The sequence below is a fragment of the Rhinoraja longicauda genome, chromosome 6, assembly GCF_053455715.1.
Source record: "Rhinoraja longicauda isolate Sanriku21f chromosome 6, sRhiLon1.1, whole genome shotgun sequence".
NCBI classification, from domain to species: Eukaryota; Metazoa; Chordata; class Chondrichthyes; order Rajiformes; family Arhynchobatidae; genus Rhinoraja; species Rhinoraja longicauda.
This window is the reverse complement of record NC_135958.1, coordinates 75,868,295-75,884,230: the sequence shown is the minus strand read 5'-3', so window position 1 is coordinate 75,884,230 and position 15,936 is coordinate 75,868,295. Positions and strand designations below refer to the sequence as shown.

The window sequence follows — 15,936 nt, the reverse complement described above, 5'->3', positions numbered from 1 at the left end:
ATTGTAATAATAATCAGAGGCCTGTACTTTTCAGCTTTTGAAACAATATTTTGTGGATGGTACTGTGCACATTCAAAGGAGTAACTTCTCAGTGGGAAATAAACCTCTTAGTTTAGTTTAGAGATACAATGCGGAAACAGGCCATTCGGCCCACCAAGTCCACGCCGACCAGCGATCCCCGCACATTAACAATATCCTATGGGGACAATTTACATTTATACCAAGTTACTCCAGCGTTTTCTATCTATCTTCACTATTAACTTGAATCTTATTCAATAGTTTGAACTGCGTCAAACGCTGAAGTATTTAGTTTAGAGATATAGCACGGAAACAGGCCATTCGGTCCACTGAGTCCACGTCGATCAGCGATCCCCGCACATTAACACTATCCCACACGCACAATTTACATTTATACCAAGCCAATTAACCTACAAACCTGTACGTCTTTGGAGTGTGGGAAGGAAACTAAATATCTCAGAGAAAACCCAAGCAGGTCACGGGGAGAACGTGCAAACTCCGCACAGACAAGCACCCGCAGTCAGGATCGAACCCGGGTCTCCGGCGCTGTAAGGCAGCAACTCTACCGCTGCGCCACTTTGCCGCCTGTCATCTTAGTAAAAGATTACATTTTTGTCAAATTAAATCTTAGTAAAAAATTCAATAAACCTCAAACTATCAGATTTGAAAGACCTGCATTTTTATGGTGCCTTTCATTATGTTCGAAAGTGATCTCCAGGTAATCGGTGACTTTAGAAGTGTGGTCGCGGTTGTACTGTGGGAGATGCAGTAGCTAATTGGTCTTGCCCTCCTACCATGGCTTGCACTGCTGTAGTCTAGTTTACTACGTACGGTATAAGAATGTGTTGTACATTTATTTGTTAAGGTACTCCATTCAGTCTGCCTGCAGATAATGACTTGGAAGTTTACAGTAGAAAAGTAGCAGTCCCAGGTAGAGAAAGAAATGTACAAATTGCATTTAAAGACACTGAGTGCTGGAGTAACTCAGCGGGTCAGACAGCATCTCTGGAGAACATGCATAGGTGACGATTCAGGTTGGATCTCTACTTCAGTCTGAAGAAGGGTCCTAACCCTAAAGTTGTCTCCACGTTCTCCAGAGATGCTGCCTGACATGGATAAGTGATATTTCTGGTCGGGACCCCTTTTTTCAGTCTGAAGAAGTCCCAACAAGAAGCGTCGCCTAGCCATGTTCTCCAGAGATGCTGCCTGACCCGCTGAGCTCCTCCAGCACTCTGTGGCCTTTTGTGTTCTTGGGGGGGGGGGGGGGGGGTCCTGTGGCGGCACCCGGGGGCTAGGCCACTCCCTTGGTCATTCCACTCGGCACTCAGTGGACGGGAGGGATTAGGTGACTTCCTGGGTCAGTCCCCTTGGGTCAGGTGGTCTGGGACTATAAAAGGTTTTGGGTGTGTCGACTCACGAGTTCTTGAGTGCGGTGTTTGGTGCACCAGGTAATAAAGTTATTAACTACTCACCTGGCATCTGGCCTGATTACCGCGGTGACCGCACCCACTACAGATTCTTGATTAGTACGAGTGTCATAGGTTATGGGGAGATGGAAGGAGAATGGGGTTAGGAGGGAGAGATAGATCCCTAACCAGTCTGAAGAAGGGTCTCGACCCGAAACGTCACCCATTCCTTCTCTCCAGAGATGCTGCCTGTCCTGCTGAGTTACTCCAGCTTTTTGTGTCTATCTTTGGTTTAAACCAGCACCTGCAGTTCCTTCCTACACGATATATCAGCCACGATTGAATGGTGGAATAGACTTGATGGGCCGAATGGCCTAATTCTACTCCGATTCCCTTTGACCATATGACCTTTCTATTTCTGTTCTGTGTTTTCTTGTAGATCTTCTCGATCATTGTGTTTGCCTGCATCACCAGCGAGGGTTACATGAATAAACCACAGTCAGGAGACTTGCAGTGCATCTTCCACCAGAACGTGGACGCCTGCCATTACGGTGTGGGCATTGGGGTGCTTGCCTTTCTCATCTGCATCGTCTTCTTTGCTCTTGATGTGTATTTCCCTCAGATCAGCAACGTCAACCAACGCAAGCACATCGTTCTGGCCGACCTGGGAGTTTCAGGTAGATAACGTAACGGGTGTCTACTTTGGTTTACTTTAGGGACATGGCAACATGGAAACAGACCGTTCGGCCCACCGAGTCCATGCCAGCCATCGATCACCCGCTCCGAGCTGATCACCTGTTCATTATCCAGCTCCACGTTCATCCCACCTTCTCATCCACTTTCTACACACCAGGGGCAGTTTTTACAGCGGCCAATTAACCTATAAACCCTCACGTCTTTGGGATTAGTTTAGTTTAGAGATATAGCGCAGAAACAGGCCCTTTGGTCCGTGCCGACCAGCGATCCCTGTTGCACTAGCATCCGCCGCACGACTCTAGAGACAACTCACAATTTTTACTGAAGCCAATTAACCTACAAACCTGTATTTCTTTAGAGTGTGGGAGGAAACCAGAGCACCCGGGGAAAACCCACGGGGTCACGGGAGAACGTACAAATTCCGTACAGACAGCACCCACTGAGACACTCCAGCACTTTATGTCCTTTTGTCTTTTAAATGCTGTTCTGGGACCCACCTCGATGACCTCCTCGGGCACTTGTTCCAAATACCCACCACGCACTGTGTGGAAAAAGTTGTTCCTCAAGTTCCTATTAAATTTTTCCCGGTATGCCCTCTGGTTCTTGATTCCCCTACTCTGGGTAAAAGACTCTGTGCGTTCACCCTATCTATTCCCCTCATGATCCAATACATTCCTTCTCTCCAGAGATGCTGCCTGTCCTGCTGAGTTACTCCAGCTTTTTGTGTCTATCTTCGGTTTAAACCAGCACCTGCAGTTCCTCAGCCTCCTGCACTCCAAGGTGTAAAGTCCTAGCCTGCCCAACCTCTCCCTGTAGATCAGGCCTTTAAGTCTTGGCAACATCCTCGTAAATTTTCCCTGCACTCTCTCCAGCTTAGATATTCAGTTGCCCACTTCCTCTCACCCCGTGGTAGTTTGTGCAGATGTTGGAGCTGACAGCTGATTTTACAGCTGAGTCATTGAATGGCCAGATGTTGACGGCCATTTTCTGAAGCACGAATGACTGATTCAGGCCACAGGTATATCAAATTACTGTGCAATTAAATTTCCACAGCAAACAGTGGTTCACCAAAGCCATCACTATTACCGCCTAGGCCTACGCGATCTCCCGGTTGCCAAACACGTTAACTCACCTTCCCATTCCCACACTGACCTTTCTGTCCTGGGCCTCCTCCACTGTCAGAGTAAGGCCAAACGCAAATTGGAGGAACAGCGCCTCATATTTCGCTTGGGCAGCTTACACCCCAGCGGTATGGATAATGATTTCTCTAACTTCAAGTAACCTTTGCTTTCCCTCTTGCTCCGTCCCTCCCCCATCCTAGTTCTCCGACTAATTTCACTGTCCTCCTGATTAAACTTTACCGATTGTGTGCCACGTAGTCAGTCACCTTCACCATCCAACAATGAATCATTCTTCAGCAATGAAGAATCAATCAATCAACCAACAATGAAATCAATCAACAATGAATCATTCAACAGTGAATCTGATCCACTTTCCTTAATCAACATCCCCTTTGATCTGCATTTTCACACCTTACCTTCCATATCCCTACCTCTCCCTCTTCCCTGACTCTCAGTCTGATGAAGAGTCTCGACCCGAAACGTCGCCCATTTCTTCTCTCCAGAGATGCTGCCTGTCCCGCTGAGTTACTCCAGCGTTTTCTATCTATCTTCACTATTAACTTGAATCTTATTCAATAGTTTGATCTGCGTCAAATGCTGAAGTATTTAGTTTCGAGATATAGCACGGAAACAGGCCATTCGGTCCACTGAGTCCACGTCGATCAGCGATCCCCACACATTAACATTATCCCACACGCACAATTTACATTTATACCAAGCCAATTAACCTACAAACCTGTACGTCTTTGGAGTGTGGGTGGAAACCGAAGATCTTGGAGAAAACCCACGCAGGTCACGGGGAGAATGTAAAAACTCCATGCAGACAGCATCAGTAGTGAGGATCGAACCCGGGTCTCTGGCGCTGCGAGGCAGCAACTCTACCGCTGTGCCTCTGTGCTGCCAGCCCGCATTTTGCACCAACCTCTGTCTCCATGCTGGCAGTCTCTGCCGACAACAACTGGGCTAGACTCTGACCTCTGGTGGTGTGTGTGTGTGTGTGGGGTTTACACATTCTCCCTGTAGTAAAAAAAGCAAACGTTATGCTAGCATTTATTTCAAGAGGGCTTGTATACAAAAACAGGGATGTAATGCTGAGGCTCTATAAGGCGCTGGTCAGGCCGCATTTGGAATATCGCGAGCAATTTTGGGCACCATATTTGAGGAAGGATGTGCTGGCTCTGGAGAGGGTCCAGAGGAGGTTCACAAGAATGATCCCAGGAATGAGTACGTTAACCTATGATGAGTGTTTGTCAGCACTGGGCCTGCACTCGCTGGAGTTTAGAAGAATGAGGGTGGACCTCATTGAAACACACAGAATAGTGAAAGGCTTGGATAGAGTGGATGTGGAGAGGATGTTTCCACTAGTGGGAGAGTCTAGGACTAGAGGTCACAGCCTCGGAATTAAAGGACGTTTTTTTAGGAAGGAGATGAGGAGAAGTTTCTTTAGTCAGAGGGTGGTGAATCTGTGGAATTCTTTGCCACTGAAGGCTGTGGAGGCCGTCAATGGGTATTTTTAAAGACGGAGATTGAGAGATTCTTGATTAGTACGGGTGTCACGGGTAATGGGGAGAAGGTAGGAGAGAATGTACAAAAGAGTTAATTGGATATAGTGGTGGAAAACCTAGTTGACTAGTAAGGGCATCAAAGGTTTCAGGGAGAAGGCAGGAGAATGGGGTTGAGAGAGAAAGATGGATCTGCGATCATTGAATGGCAGAGTAGACTCGGTGGGCCAATGGCCTCATTCTGCTCATATAACTTATGAACATAAAATGATTAGTGCATGTGACCATCAGAGACCAAATTAAGATCCATCGGCCATTCTGTGAGATGCCATGGGAAGATTTCATGTGTATATGTATGTATGTACGTGTGTATGATCAGCCATGATCACATTGAATGGTGGTGCTGGCTCGAGGGGCCGAATGGCCTACTCCTGCGCCTATTGTCTATTGTGTATAGGAAAGAACTGCAGATGCTGGTTTAAACCGAAGATAGACACAAAATGCTGGAGTAACACACTGGGACAAGCAGCATCTCTGGAGAGAAGGAATGGGTGACGATTCGGGTCGGGACCCTTCTTCAGACTGGCCGAAGAAGAGTCTCGACCCGAAACGTCACCCATTCCTTCTCACCAGAGATGCTGCCGGTCCCGCTGAGTTACTCCAGCATTTTGTGTCTACCTTGTATATATATCTACTGCATAAGTACACACACTCTGGGGGTTTTTTTTTCTCGTTTATTATACTGTATTATACTGCATATTCTCTTGTGCTGCTGCAAGTAAGAATGTCATTGTTCTATCTGGGACCTACGGCAATAAAGCACTCTTGACTCTTGCCTATAGTGACAGCACTGATTATCCAGGGGATCTAACGCGCTCTCTTTTGTTCCCAGCTCTCTGGACCTTGCTGTGGTTTATTGGCTTTTGCTTCCTCACCAACCAGTGGGTGAACACAACGTCAATGCCGATCATCGGGGTAGATGGTGCCCGCGCCACCATTGCCTTCTGCTTCTTCTCCATCTTTAGCTGGGTAAGTGGAAATGTGTCTAACCTGGCTGCCTCTTGTCGATCTTGTGTAACTAGGCTTGTACCCACTGGAGTTTAAAAGGACGAGAGGGGATCTTGTAGAGACGTAGAAAATCATAAAAGGAATAGACAAGCTCGATGCAGGGAAAATGTTCCCCATTTTGGCGGAGTCCAGAACCAGGGGCCACAGTTTTAAATGGCCTCCCCTTTATTCTTAGACTGAGATGAGAAGAAACTTTTTCACCCAGAGAGTTGTGAATTTGTGGAATTCCAGGCCGCAGAAGGCAGTGGAGGCCAATTAACTGGATGAATTTAAAAGAGAGTTAGATAGAGCTCTAGAGTGGAATCAAAGGAATTGGGGAGAAGGCAGGCACAGGTTATTGATTGTAGATGATCAGCCATGATCGCAATGAATGGCGGTGCTGGACCCGAAACATCACCATTTCCTTTTCTCCAGAGATGCTGCCTGTCCCGCTGAGTTGCTCCAGCTTTTTGTGTCTATCTTCAGTTTAAACCAGTATCTGCAGTTCCTTCCTACACATAGTAAAGTTCAGCTTAGGAGCAGGCCCTTCGGCCACAATGCCTGTGCTGAACATGATGCCAATCATGGCCACATGGTGGTGCAGCGGTGGAGTTGTGACCACACGGCGCCAGAGGCCCGGGTTCGATCCTCACTACAGGTGCCGCCTGTATGGAGTTTTTACATGGGTCTGTGTGCTTTGGTTTCCTCCCACCCTCGTGCAGGTTTCTAGCTTAATTGACCTTGGTAAAAATTGTGAATTGTCCTTGGACAGCAACCGTGGTCAGGGCGGAACCCGGGTCTCTGGCGCTGTGAGGCAGCAACTCTACCGCTGCGCCACCGCGCCGTAATACTGTGCCGCCTTTTATCCTCCATTAAAAACTCGCGTTTTAATTTTTTGGCCTGGGCTGTTAGAAAACCCCTAACCGGGTTCCCCCTTCTTTCCCCCGCTGGGTCCCCCCTTTGCTCTCGGCGGCCCCTCACTGGGTCCCTTCGTTCTCCACGGCCCCCCCGCCAAGTATCTTTTGGCAGCGCAAGTCCCTTCTCCCTCCCCCCGCCATCTTTGATCATCAGTAATGCACCACTAGTTATTGCTGTCTGTGGCTGTTTGATCCATGGCCGTCGGCAGCGACCGGCTCCGTTGGAAGTGCCAGTGCAGTGAGAGGATGTGTGTTTGGTTCCAGGCTGATGATAACTCTGCCCTCAGCCAGCGCAGAGACTCCCCGGGGAACGGCAACGGAAGATTAGCTTCCACGCCAGTCTAAACAGAACCTCCTCTGGGATGGAGGGAACAATCTCTGGAGAAGTCATTAACAAGTCAGGCAGCATCTCTGGAGATCATGGATCGGGAGCAGACCTGGGGAATTTGTTAGACTGGTCATGATAGACACAAAATGCTGGAGTGACCCAGCGGGTCAGGCAGCATCTCGGGAGAGAAGGAATGGGTGACGGTTTGGGTCGAGACCCTTCTTCAGACTTCATCACCTATCCATGTTCTCCAGAGATGGATAACATTACACCGTTCTTTAACGAGAGGGTGGTGAATCTGAGAAATCCATTGCCACAGACAGCTGTGGAGGCCAAGTCAAAGGGTGTTTTTAAGACTGAGAAGAGATTCTGATCAATATGGGTGTCAGGGGTTGTGGGGAGAAGGCAGGAGGGAACGTACAAAAGAGTTAATTGGATATAGTGGTGGAAAGCCTAGTTGATTAGTAAGGGCATTAAAGGTTACAGGGAGAAGGCAGGAGAATGGGATTGAGAGGAAAAGATAGATCATCCATGATTGAATGGTGGAGCAGACTTGATGGGCTGAATGGCCTAATTCTGCTTTCGATGTCTGGTGGTGTTTGTGGAGGGACATGGATGGATGGTGTTTCGGGTCAGGACCCTTCTGCAGACAGGCGGGGGAGTCCTGACCCGGAGCATCTCCTGTGTGACTGGGACTGAGGTCCATCTCTTGCCCACGGGGCTGTTTTCTACGGTGCTCCCAGATGGTGAGTTCTGAACCTTACCCCCTGCTCCTTGCCTTCCGTTGCAGGGCTTGCTGCTGGCGTTTGCCTACAAGAGGTATCAGGTTGGCGTGTCCGACTTCACCGAGAAGTACACCGACCCGTCCAGCGACTACCCGCCCTACCCCAACGTTGCCGAGAACTACCAGCAGCCGCCGTTCGGTACCGCCGCCGCGCAGCCGGACACCAGCGAGTACCGCCCGCCCGCGTACTAAACCCACTGGATGCCCCTCCCAGTGCCGCGCCTGGAACGAGAGTCCAACCGAGGAGCAGGGAATGACACTTTTGCCACAATCCAAGCCTTCTTCCAATTACGGGGATGGGGCGCTTTCCTTCGTAGGAAGGAACTGCAGATGCTGGTTTAAATCGAAGGTAGGCACAAGATGCTGGGGTAACTCAGCGGGACAGGCAGCATCTCTGGAGAGAGAAGGAATGGGCGACTTTTCGGGTCAAGAAGTTTTGAGTCTGAAGAACGGTCTCGACCCGAAACGTCAGCCATTCCTTCTCTCCAGAGATGCTGCCTGTCCCGCTGAGTTACTCCGGCATTCTGTGTCTGCCTTCGATTCTTTTCTTTGTTTTGTTTCGAACCCTGCGTTGCTTCCTGATTTTTTTTTTTTCTGTTGGCCTTTCAGCCCCTGCCTCCCTTCCCCCCCTCCTCCTTCTCCCTTCCCCACTCAGATTCCTCTGACACCACTGGTCACCGAGGGGTTCCCTGTGTAAACACTCCTGCTCCTCATGTGAAAGGGAAAGACAGGGCTGTGCCTGGCCTCTCTCTACAGCAGGTAAATGGACGAGAGGGTGGGATGGAGCCAATGCAGGAAGTTTCCCTAATCCCCTTCCCACCTCTTTCCCAATGCTAGTCTTTCAATACAAGGTCTTGTTCACCCAAATACATAACCTTTTCCAAGCAGTGATTTATCATCTAATTGCTCCCCAATGAGTAAATCCGACTCAAGACGGGAAAGAATGGTGTTGGATCATGATTTGGGTGTTGTTGGTGGAAGGTGGTTTTAATGTGATCTAGTATCAATCATTAGGGATGCCTGATAAAGGCGAGATTAAAATGAACCGTTTGAACTCATGGCCACTCTTTTCTTAGCCTTTGATTGACCAAGTTTAAGATCGGTGCCTGTATCTATCCATGACTCCCAACTCCCACTTTGTCCCTGATTTTCAAACGTCAGGAAAGTTGACACATATCTCCGCGAAGCTTCCCTGTTTCCGCACCACTTCGAAGCCCTGTCACTCCGAACTTAGCAGGGCCATTGTCAGTAACAAAATTAAAAAAGGAACAAAGTTCTGGAGTAACTCAGCGGGTCAGGCAGCATCTCTGGAGAACATGGAACAGGCGACGTGTTGGGTCGGGACCCTTCTTCAGTCTTATCCAGAGATGTTGTCTGACCTGCTGAGTGACTCCAGCACTTTGTATCTTTTTTTTTTTGTGAACTGGCATCTGCAGCTCCTTGTTTCTCCACTGTCAGTGACAGCTGTCCAGGTAAACAAGCCAAGCCCCAGTGTTATTAGCAGTAGCAAGCCCACTCCTCTAGGTACCATGCCATGAGATACAGGTCCACCACTGATTTTCCGGCACCCTTGGTTCCAGATCTTTCCTGGATATTCCATTTTGTCGGATAGGTCATGGCGTCCAGCGAGAGGAGTCCAGCGATATGGGAATTGGCCGCGGGGGGGCTGAGATACCAACCCGCAAAGTCAGCCTCTGAAGTCGGCAATGGGAACGGATCTGCCAGGCAGGAGTTCCTGAGCCCCGGCGGCAAGGGGCAAATTTGACCCACCGATCGGCTGCCTCACTCGGCCCAGGCGCCACATTTCCGGGGGAGATTTCAAGTGTGCGCTCGCAATTTTGACCGGATTTAAGGAGGTGCCGGACCACAAGTTGCAGGAAAATCGATGGTGGATCTGTACCAAGCCGGGAGTTTTGAAATTCATCTCCTCGGCTTCTGTTGGACTCTAATGTGTTCTCATGGTGGGAATTTCCAGAGGAATATTGTCACCACTTCCACTCCTGGCACTGCTAATGCTTATCATTATACTGCCCAAGCAGACACCAACCCTGAATTGTCACCATTTACCTGTTCTCCAGCTGAGGCTTTGAAAGATGGGAGTTATTGTCACGTTTCCTTATGTTCCATTGTAGCTCGATGGGATAGTTGAAATGAGATAAAACAGCCTTCATAAAGTTCTCCCGTTTTCCCCCGAAATACTAATGCCAGAGTTCCCATAGATATTTGAGAGAAATCGTAACAGATTGCAGGCATGTGTGCCTCTTTTATAAACACTTTCAGCCTGTGTAAACGAGATTCCATTCACCCCTACAGTTCACGAGCTAAAGTGAAGAAATATTCGGCCAAATAAATCTGGTGAGGAAGTTGAGGTTTCTGTTGAATTTTAAAGTCTCTGCCCCATGAAAATTTGTACAAAGTGATTTGGAAAAATCCTGAGGAAATTGAGCGCATCCATCATTCAAATTTTGTTATGGTTTATAACTAATCCTATGAATTGTGTGTTCGATTAAAAAGAATCCCAAATGAAGCAGCAATGTGGAAAGGCCAAATATTGCAAACGTGTATGATAAAATCAAAAGGCAAACACAGCAGGTGGCGGGTCTGGATCCCCATGTGTTGCACATTGCTTGGGAAATGATCAGTGCGTCACTTTTGTGCTGTGTTTTCCTTGGGAACTTAACTTTTATTTTGCTGGAAGCTTTGAGCAGTCGAACCTCCACCGGTCATGGTTCAGTTTGTTGTATCCTAAACCAGTTGTGTTCTTAATAAGAGGGAATGCATCACTGATAGGGGTGGGAGTTAAATCTTTCACCTCTGGTATTTTATTTATCTTTTTTAATCTGCTTGGATAAAAAAAGTATGCTCGCTTATTTTGCTTTTTTTAACATGGCAATGGGGATCGTGAACACGGAGTGTGTATTTACCGCACCTTTGTGAGATTCTTTGTAGATTTTCAGGAGCGTTGGAGCACTTGTGGGCACCTGCATTAGGTTTGGTTCTGGAGTATGGGCACTCTTTGGTTGTAGGTATGTGGCATGGATCACAACTTGGGCTAGCACTGGCCACACTCTATGTATGTCCACTTTAAATGGCATGGGGAAATGGGTTAAATCATGTTATGGTGAGGTTAGGAACTACTGAAGTAACATGAAGGCTGTGCACAGTGGAGAATCTAGTTAGAGATGAACTTTTAGTTGCATGGTGTAGAAGGAGCTATGGGTTTTATTCAAAAGTCCTGGAGATTTTAAGGAGTTCATAGGTTCTCTTTGTAATGGAGGTGGTGAGAGTTGGAGTTGTGCCATCTCTGTTCTATCTGCCTCCTCACACCCCTTCCGTAGCCAATATTGGCTGATCAAGATAACCCTATCTTCCCTCTTCAATCAACAACACATACTGAGTCGACCACAGATAGACACAAAGTGCTGGAGAAACTCAGTGGGACAGGCAGCATCTCGGAGAGAAGGAATGTGTGACTTTTCAGGTCAAGACCCTTCTTCGGAAGTCTGAAGATGCTGCCTGTCCAGCTGAGTCACTCCTGCATTTTGTGTCTATCTGCGGTTCCTTCCTTCCTTCACACTGAGCCTGACCACAGTTCCACTGTTGAAGTGGAAACTTGCGTGCACAAAATGGTATCCTCGCTATACCACTGAGAACATTTCAAACCACACTTCATTGACGGCAAGGCGTCTTCAGAGATGCTGCTGTGGTCTGGGAGAGAGTTGTGTAAATGGTCTCTCTGATCTTCTGGATATTTGTTTTGTTTGACCTGCTGCCCCAGGCTGGATGGGCAGCTGGAAGTCGCAGTTACACCCCCGTCTTCTAGTCACTAAAGTACCGGTGGTGGAACTTGTCGGCTGATGAACGTGACCCCCCCCCCCCCCCCCCCATCTGGGTCTGTGTTGGGATCAGGTTGGCTCACATGAATGAAGCCATCTGTTTCCACCTTCCCCTCTCCACCCCAGCCGCCAGTTCTGGGCAAAAGCTGCACCCATTTTGTTGTGTGAATAATATCAACTATCTTCTGTCCACCAGCTGGCTGAAGGACTATCTTCTGTCCACTGGCTGGTATGGATTAACAAATAGATCGGAATTTTCGACTCAGAATAGAAGTTCCTCGTAGTGTTCTGCATAAAAAGCAGGAAGTGCCAGCATCATGATGTAGAAACGAGGAATTGCAGATGTTGGTTGATACACAAAGTGCTGGAGTAACTCAGCGGGTCAGGCAGCATCTCTGGAGAACGGGGATAGGTGTCGTTGAGGTCAAGACCCTTCTTCAGATTGAAATGACGCTTTGAAGTCGAGATCTTGGTTCAGATTGGAGATGGGTCTTGAAACGTCACTTGTCCTCCAAAGATGCGGCCTGACCTGCTGAGCTACTCCAACACTGTGTGTCCTTTCGTGCAAGCACCACTACTGGTTGAAGAGAGGCTGCCCACTGTTTTCCTGCACCTCCTATTTTGACTTGCATGTTTCTCATCTCTGCCTTGGATGTTTTTTTGTGCAAAAGTAATCTCGGCCAAACATTATTCTGGACTTGGTGGATCCGTGGGGAGGAGGGGCAAAGACAAACATAGTCCAGGCATCAAAATGTCCATCTGCACAGTGTGACCGTCATGGGACGGTGATTACTTATTTCATTTGTTAGAATTTTTTTTTGGGTACAACTTTATATTTGCAATTGCGTTAGTAACCAAGGTCGCACACTTTTTTGTAAAAGGATGGTTTTGTATTCTTCGTGCTGCGTGAACTACTGAAATGGGGCTTTAAATTGTGGGCTAATGTTATTTAGCTTTTGCTTTACTGTGGTGTATGCTGATTGAATGTATAAAAATAATTAAACTGTACCATATTGCACGGGGGGACTTGTTCAACGAGTTAGATATTCGTCACAAAGTACAAGTTGGAGTGTTGCCAGGCTGGAGGTATCGGTCTGAAGGGTCCCGACCTGAAGCATCACCTATCCACGTTCTCTGGGGAAACTGCCTGACCCGCTGTTACTCCAGCATTTTGTGCCTCTCCAGCCGAATTGTTGGCTGTGTCGAATCCCTGGCTGGAACTGAGGTGGTGTGTGATAGGGTGGGATGGATTGGCATTATCCTGTGGTGCCAAATGTTCTTTCTAAACTAAAATCTATGATCTTCCGCCAGTTGCATATATGAGATTCCTTAGTGTGTAGCAGAGGATCCACGGTGCCATGGCCAGAGTTGACCTCCACTACTGTCACTTGAGCTAATGCTGAATATTTGCACTTCAATCAGTCTGGTCACCACTATGGTGCACGTGCCTTATATATCCGACTTGTTATTGAGCAATGCAAAAAAACAACAAAAAAAACAAGTGGTGAAAGACTGCTTCCTTCTGGGTTTTGTGAGTGCCTCTCTCCTTTAGGTTTGCAGTCTGAAGCCTCTGCTGGTTTCTCTTCACGTTTTGTAGACCCAAGCTTTCACCTCTGAAGCCTTTCCAGAAACCCACTTGCTGTGGGCTTGGGCAGCACAGCGGTAGAGACCCAGGTTCGATCCTGATTACGGGGTTTGACTGTACAAAGTCTGCACATTTCCCCCGATGGTTCCGGTTTCCTCCCACACTCCAAAGACGTACAGGTTTGTAGTTAATTGGCTTCGGTAAAGATTGCAAGTTGTCCCCAGTGTGTGTAGGATAGTGCTAGTGTACAGGATCGCTGGTTGGCATGGATTCAGTGGGCTGTATCTCTAAACTACTCAGGTCAACTTGTGATAGAAAAGTACAAGTGCATGGCTACAGTTAGACTCAACCCTGCACAATGACACTGGGCAGGGTTGGTGCTTTAAGATAAAAATTATACAGGTACTTTTAATTCACTGTATGATGGAGCATTGCATTCTAATGCCCTTGGTTAGTTGCTGAGTTAATGTGGACAAAGGGCAGTGGTTGTTAGTTTAATTTTTTTTAAATCTATATCAAAATCACATGGGCTGTATTTAAACTAAACATTTCTTCCTCATTAATGTTTGAACCAAAGATTTAAATTCTGAAAATGTTTGATAAACTGGCATAGATCTTTTTACAACACCTTTGCATGCATTGTGTCCCGATGCCTGTTCATTGTGAAGTTGTATTTGAGTTCACATGGCAATATATATTATTCTAATCATTTTGTTTCATCAGAGGCACACAAAACAATTGGTCACTGATCAACGAGTCAAACCTGCTGCACTAATAAACACATTTTTTGAAAGTGGTGGCAGGTGTTACTGACTTTATATTCTAGAAGCTGAGTGTAATAATTTAATTACAAAATCGTAGCAAACCTTTGGTTCAATCTCTTGCCTATTACTGCGAAGACCCATTAGGCTTAGCTGTTTGAACAAGTGTGCTTCCTGGACTCCCCATTCTAGTCCTAGTCATACAGCATGGAAACAGAATATTCAGCTCTGCCAGTCTGATGCATCGACAGACCAGGAATAATCAGCCAGCAAGCATTCCAAATGAGCAGGTATTAAACTGCAGTTGCCTTAACACATTCACTTGCATTGCACTGCCTTCAAATCAAGAGCCTTTAGTTTTGTTTACAGATGCAACATGGAAACAGGCCCTTCGGTCCAGAGTCTGTGCCGAGCAGCGATCCCCACACACCAACACTACCCTACACACACTAGGAACAATTGACAATTTTACCAAGGTCAATTAACCTACAAACCGGCACGTCTTTGGAGTGCGGGAGGAAACCGGAGCTCCTGGTGCAAACCCGTGCGGTCACAGGGAGAATGTGCACTCTGTACAGACAAGCATCCATAGTCGGGCTCCAACCCGGGTCTTTGACGCTGTAAGGCAGCAGCTTTACCGCTGCGCCACCGTGCCGCCCAAAACTACAGGCAACCATTGAGCTACACGTCTACAATTTCAGTTTCACTTTTTCTCCTCATCCTGTGGAATGAGATTGAGGGCATGATCATTGACTTATATAGATATATATATATATATATATATATATATAGCATTGCCTAATATAATATTAGGGCAGCACGGTGGCGCAGCGGTAGAGTTGCTGCCTTTCAGTGCCAGAGACCGGGTATGATCCTGAGTACAGGTGCTGTCTGTACGGAATTTGTACGTTCTCCCCGTGACTGCGTGGGTTTCCCCCGGTTGCTTCGGTTTCCTCCCACACCCCAAAGACGTACAGGTTTGGTAAGTTAATTTGGATTTGATAAAAATTATAAATTGTCCCTAGTGTGTAGGATACTGCTAGTGTACAGGGCGATCGCTGCAGACTCGGTAGGCCGAAGGACCCGTTTCCAAGCGGTATCACTAAACTAAAAATAACTTTCTAACAGTGATTATTTGCATGCACGTATCTAGTCAGTTACTGTACAGGAGTACGATGAAGCCAATGCACAAGTACAAAGAAAAATAACATTACAGAATACACTATTACAGCATGGTAGCATTAATTGGATTGGGAAAAATATCACTTGTCAACAGGCTATTTAGCCTCTGGACCCATGTGGCTGATATATTGATCAATTATAAGCCACTTCAGATGCTGGAAATGAGGGATTTAGCAGGGGGTGGCGATGAGACATCTTGTTAGATGTAACATATTCTCCAGGAAGAATTAAAAATGGAATGGGAATTAATTTTCACGTTCCTGCCTACCAACACCACTGACATCCAGTTGATTCCGAAGTCACACTCATGCCAAATAAGGATTATATATTCACGACCTTTGAAGTCATTGCTTTAAATATTTACAGCTTTAATATAAAATCTTAAACTGTGCATAGCAGCCATGTCTCCAGTTAGAAAATTGTGTTTTCTTCCTCCTCTCAGCCCTATTCTGCAGAATCATTAATGGTCTCGAGTGTTGGCTGGCTGTAAAGTTGAAAATGACCACACATAAATGCAATCACACTAACAATGGAACCTCAAATGCATTTTTGACTGGAAGATTTAGGACCGTTACAGGCTCGGTAATTATTAATGACTTTTTAATTATTAATGACAATCTTGCTCCTTCTCGACCTCAGCGCAGTGTTCGATACAGTGGACCACACCATCCTTATTAACCGTCTCCGGTACGGGGTTGGCGTTGATGGCACTGCTGGTTCGTTTCCTACCTCAAAAAATAGGAGTTTCTCCAT

The 15,936-nt window shown here is 47.0% G+C and overlaps 1 protein-coding gene across 1 annotated transcript in view; it reads left to right on the top strand.

Annotated features, from left to right (window-relative positions):
* The window catches only part of LOC144594608 (synaptogyrin-2-like), a 35,094-nt gene extending 21,064 nt beyond the window's left edge, over window positions 1-14,030 (top strand). Inside the window, exons 3-5 of the mRNA XM_078401365.1 lie at window positions 1,864-2,101; window positions 5,636-5,772; window positions 7,826-14,030. Coding sequence (XP_078257491.1) covers window positions 1,864-2,101; window positions 5,636-5,772; window positions 7,826-8,011 — 561 coding nt within the window. The 3' untranslated portion in view covers window positions 8,012-14,030. The remainder of the gene's footprint in view (window positions 1-1,863; window positions 2,102-5,635; window positions 5,773-7,825) is intronic.
* Window positions 14,031-15,936: the final 1,906 nt, after the last annotated feature.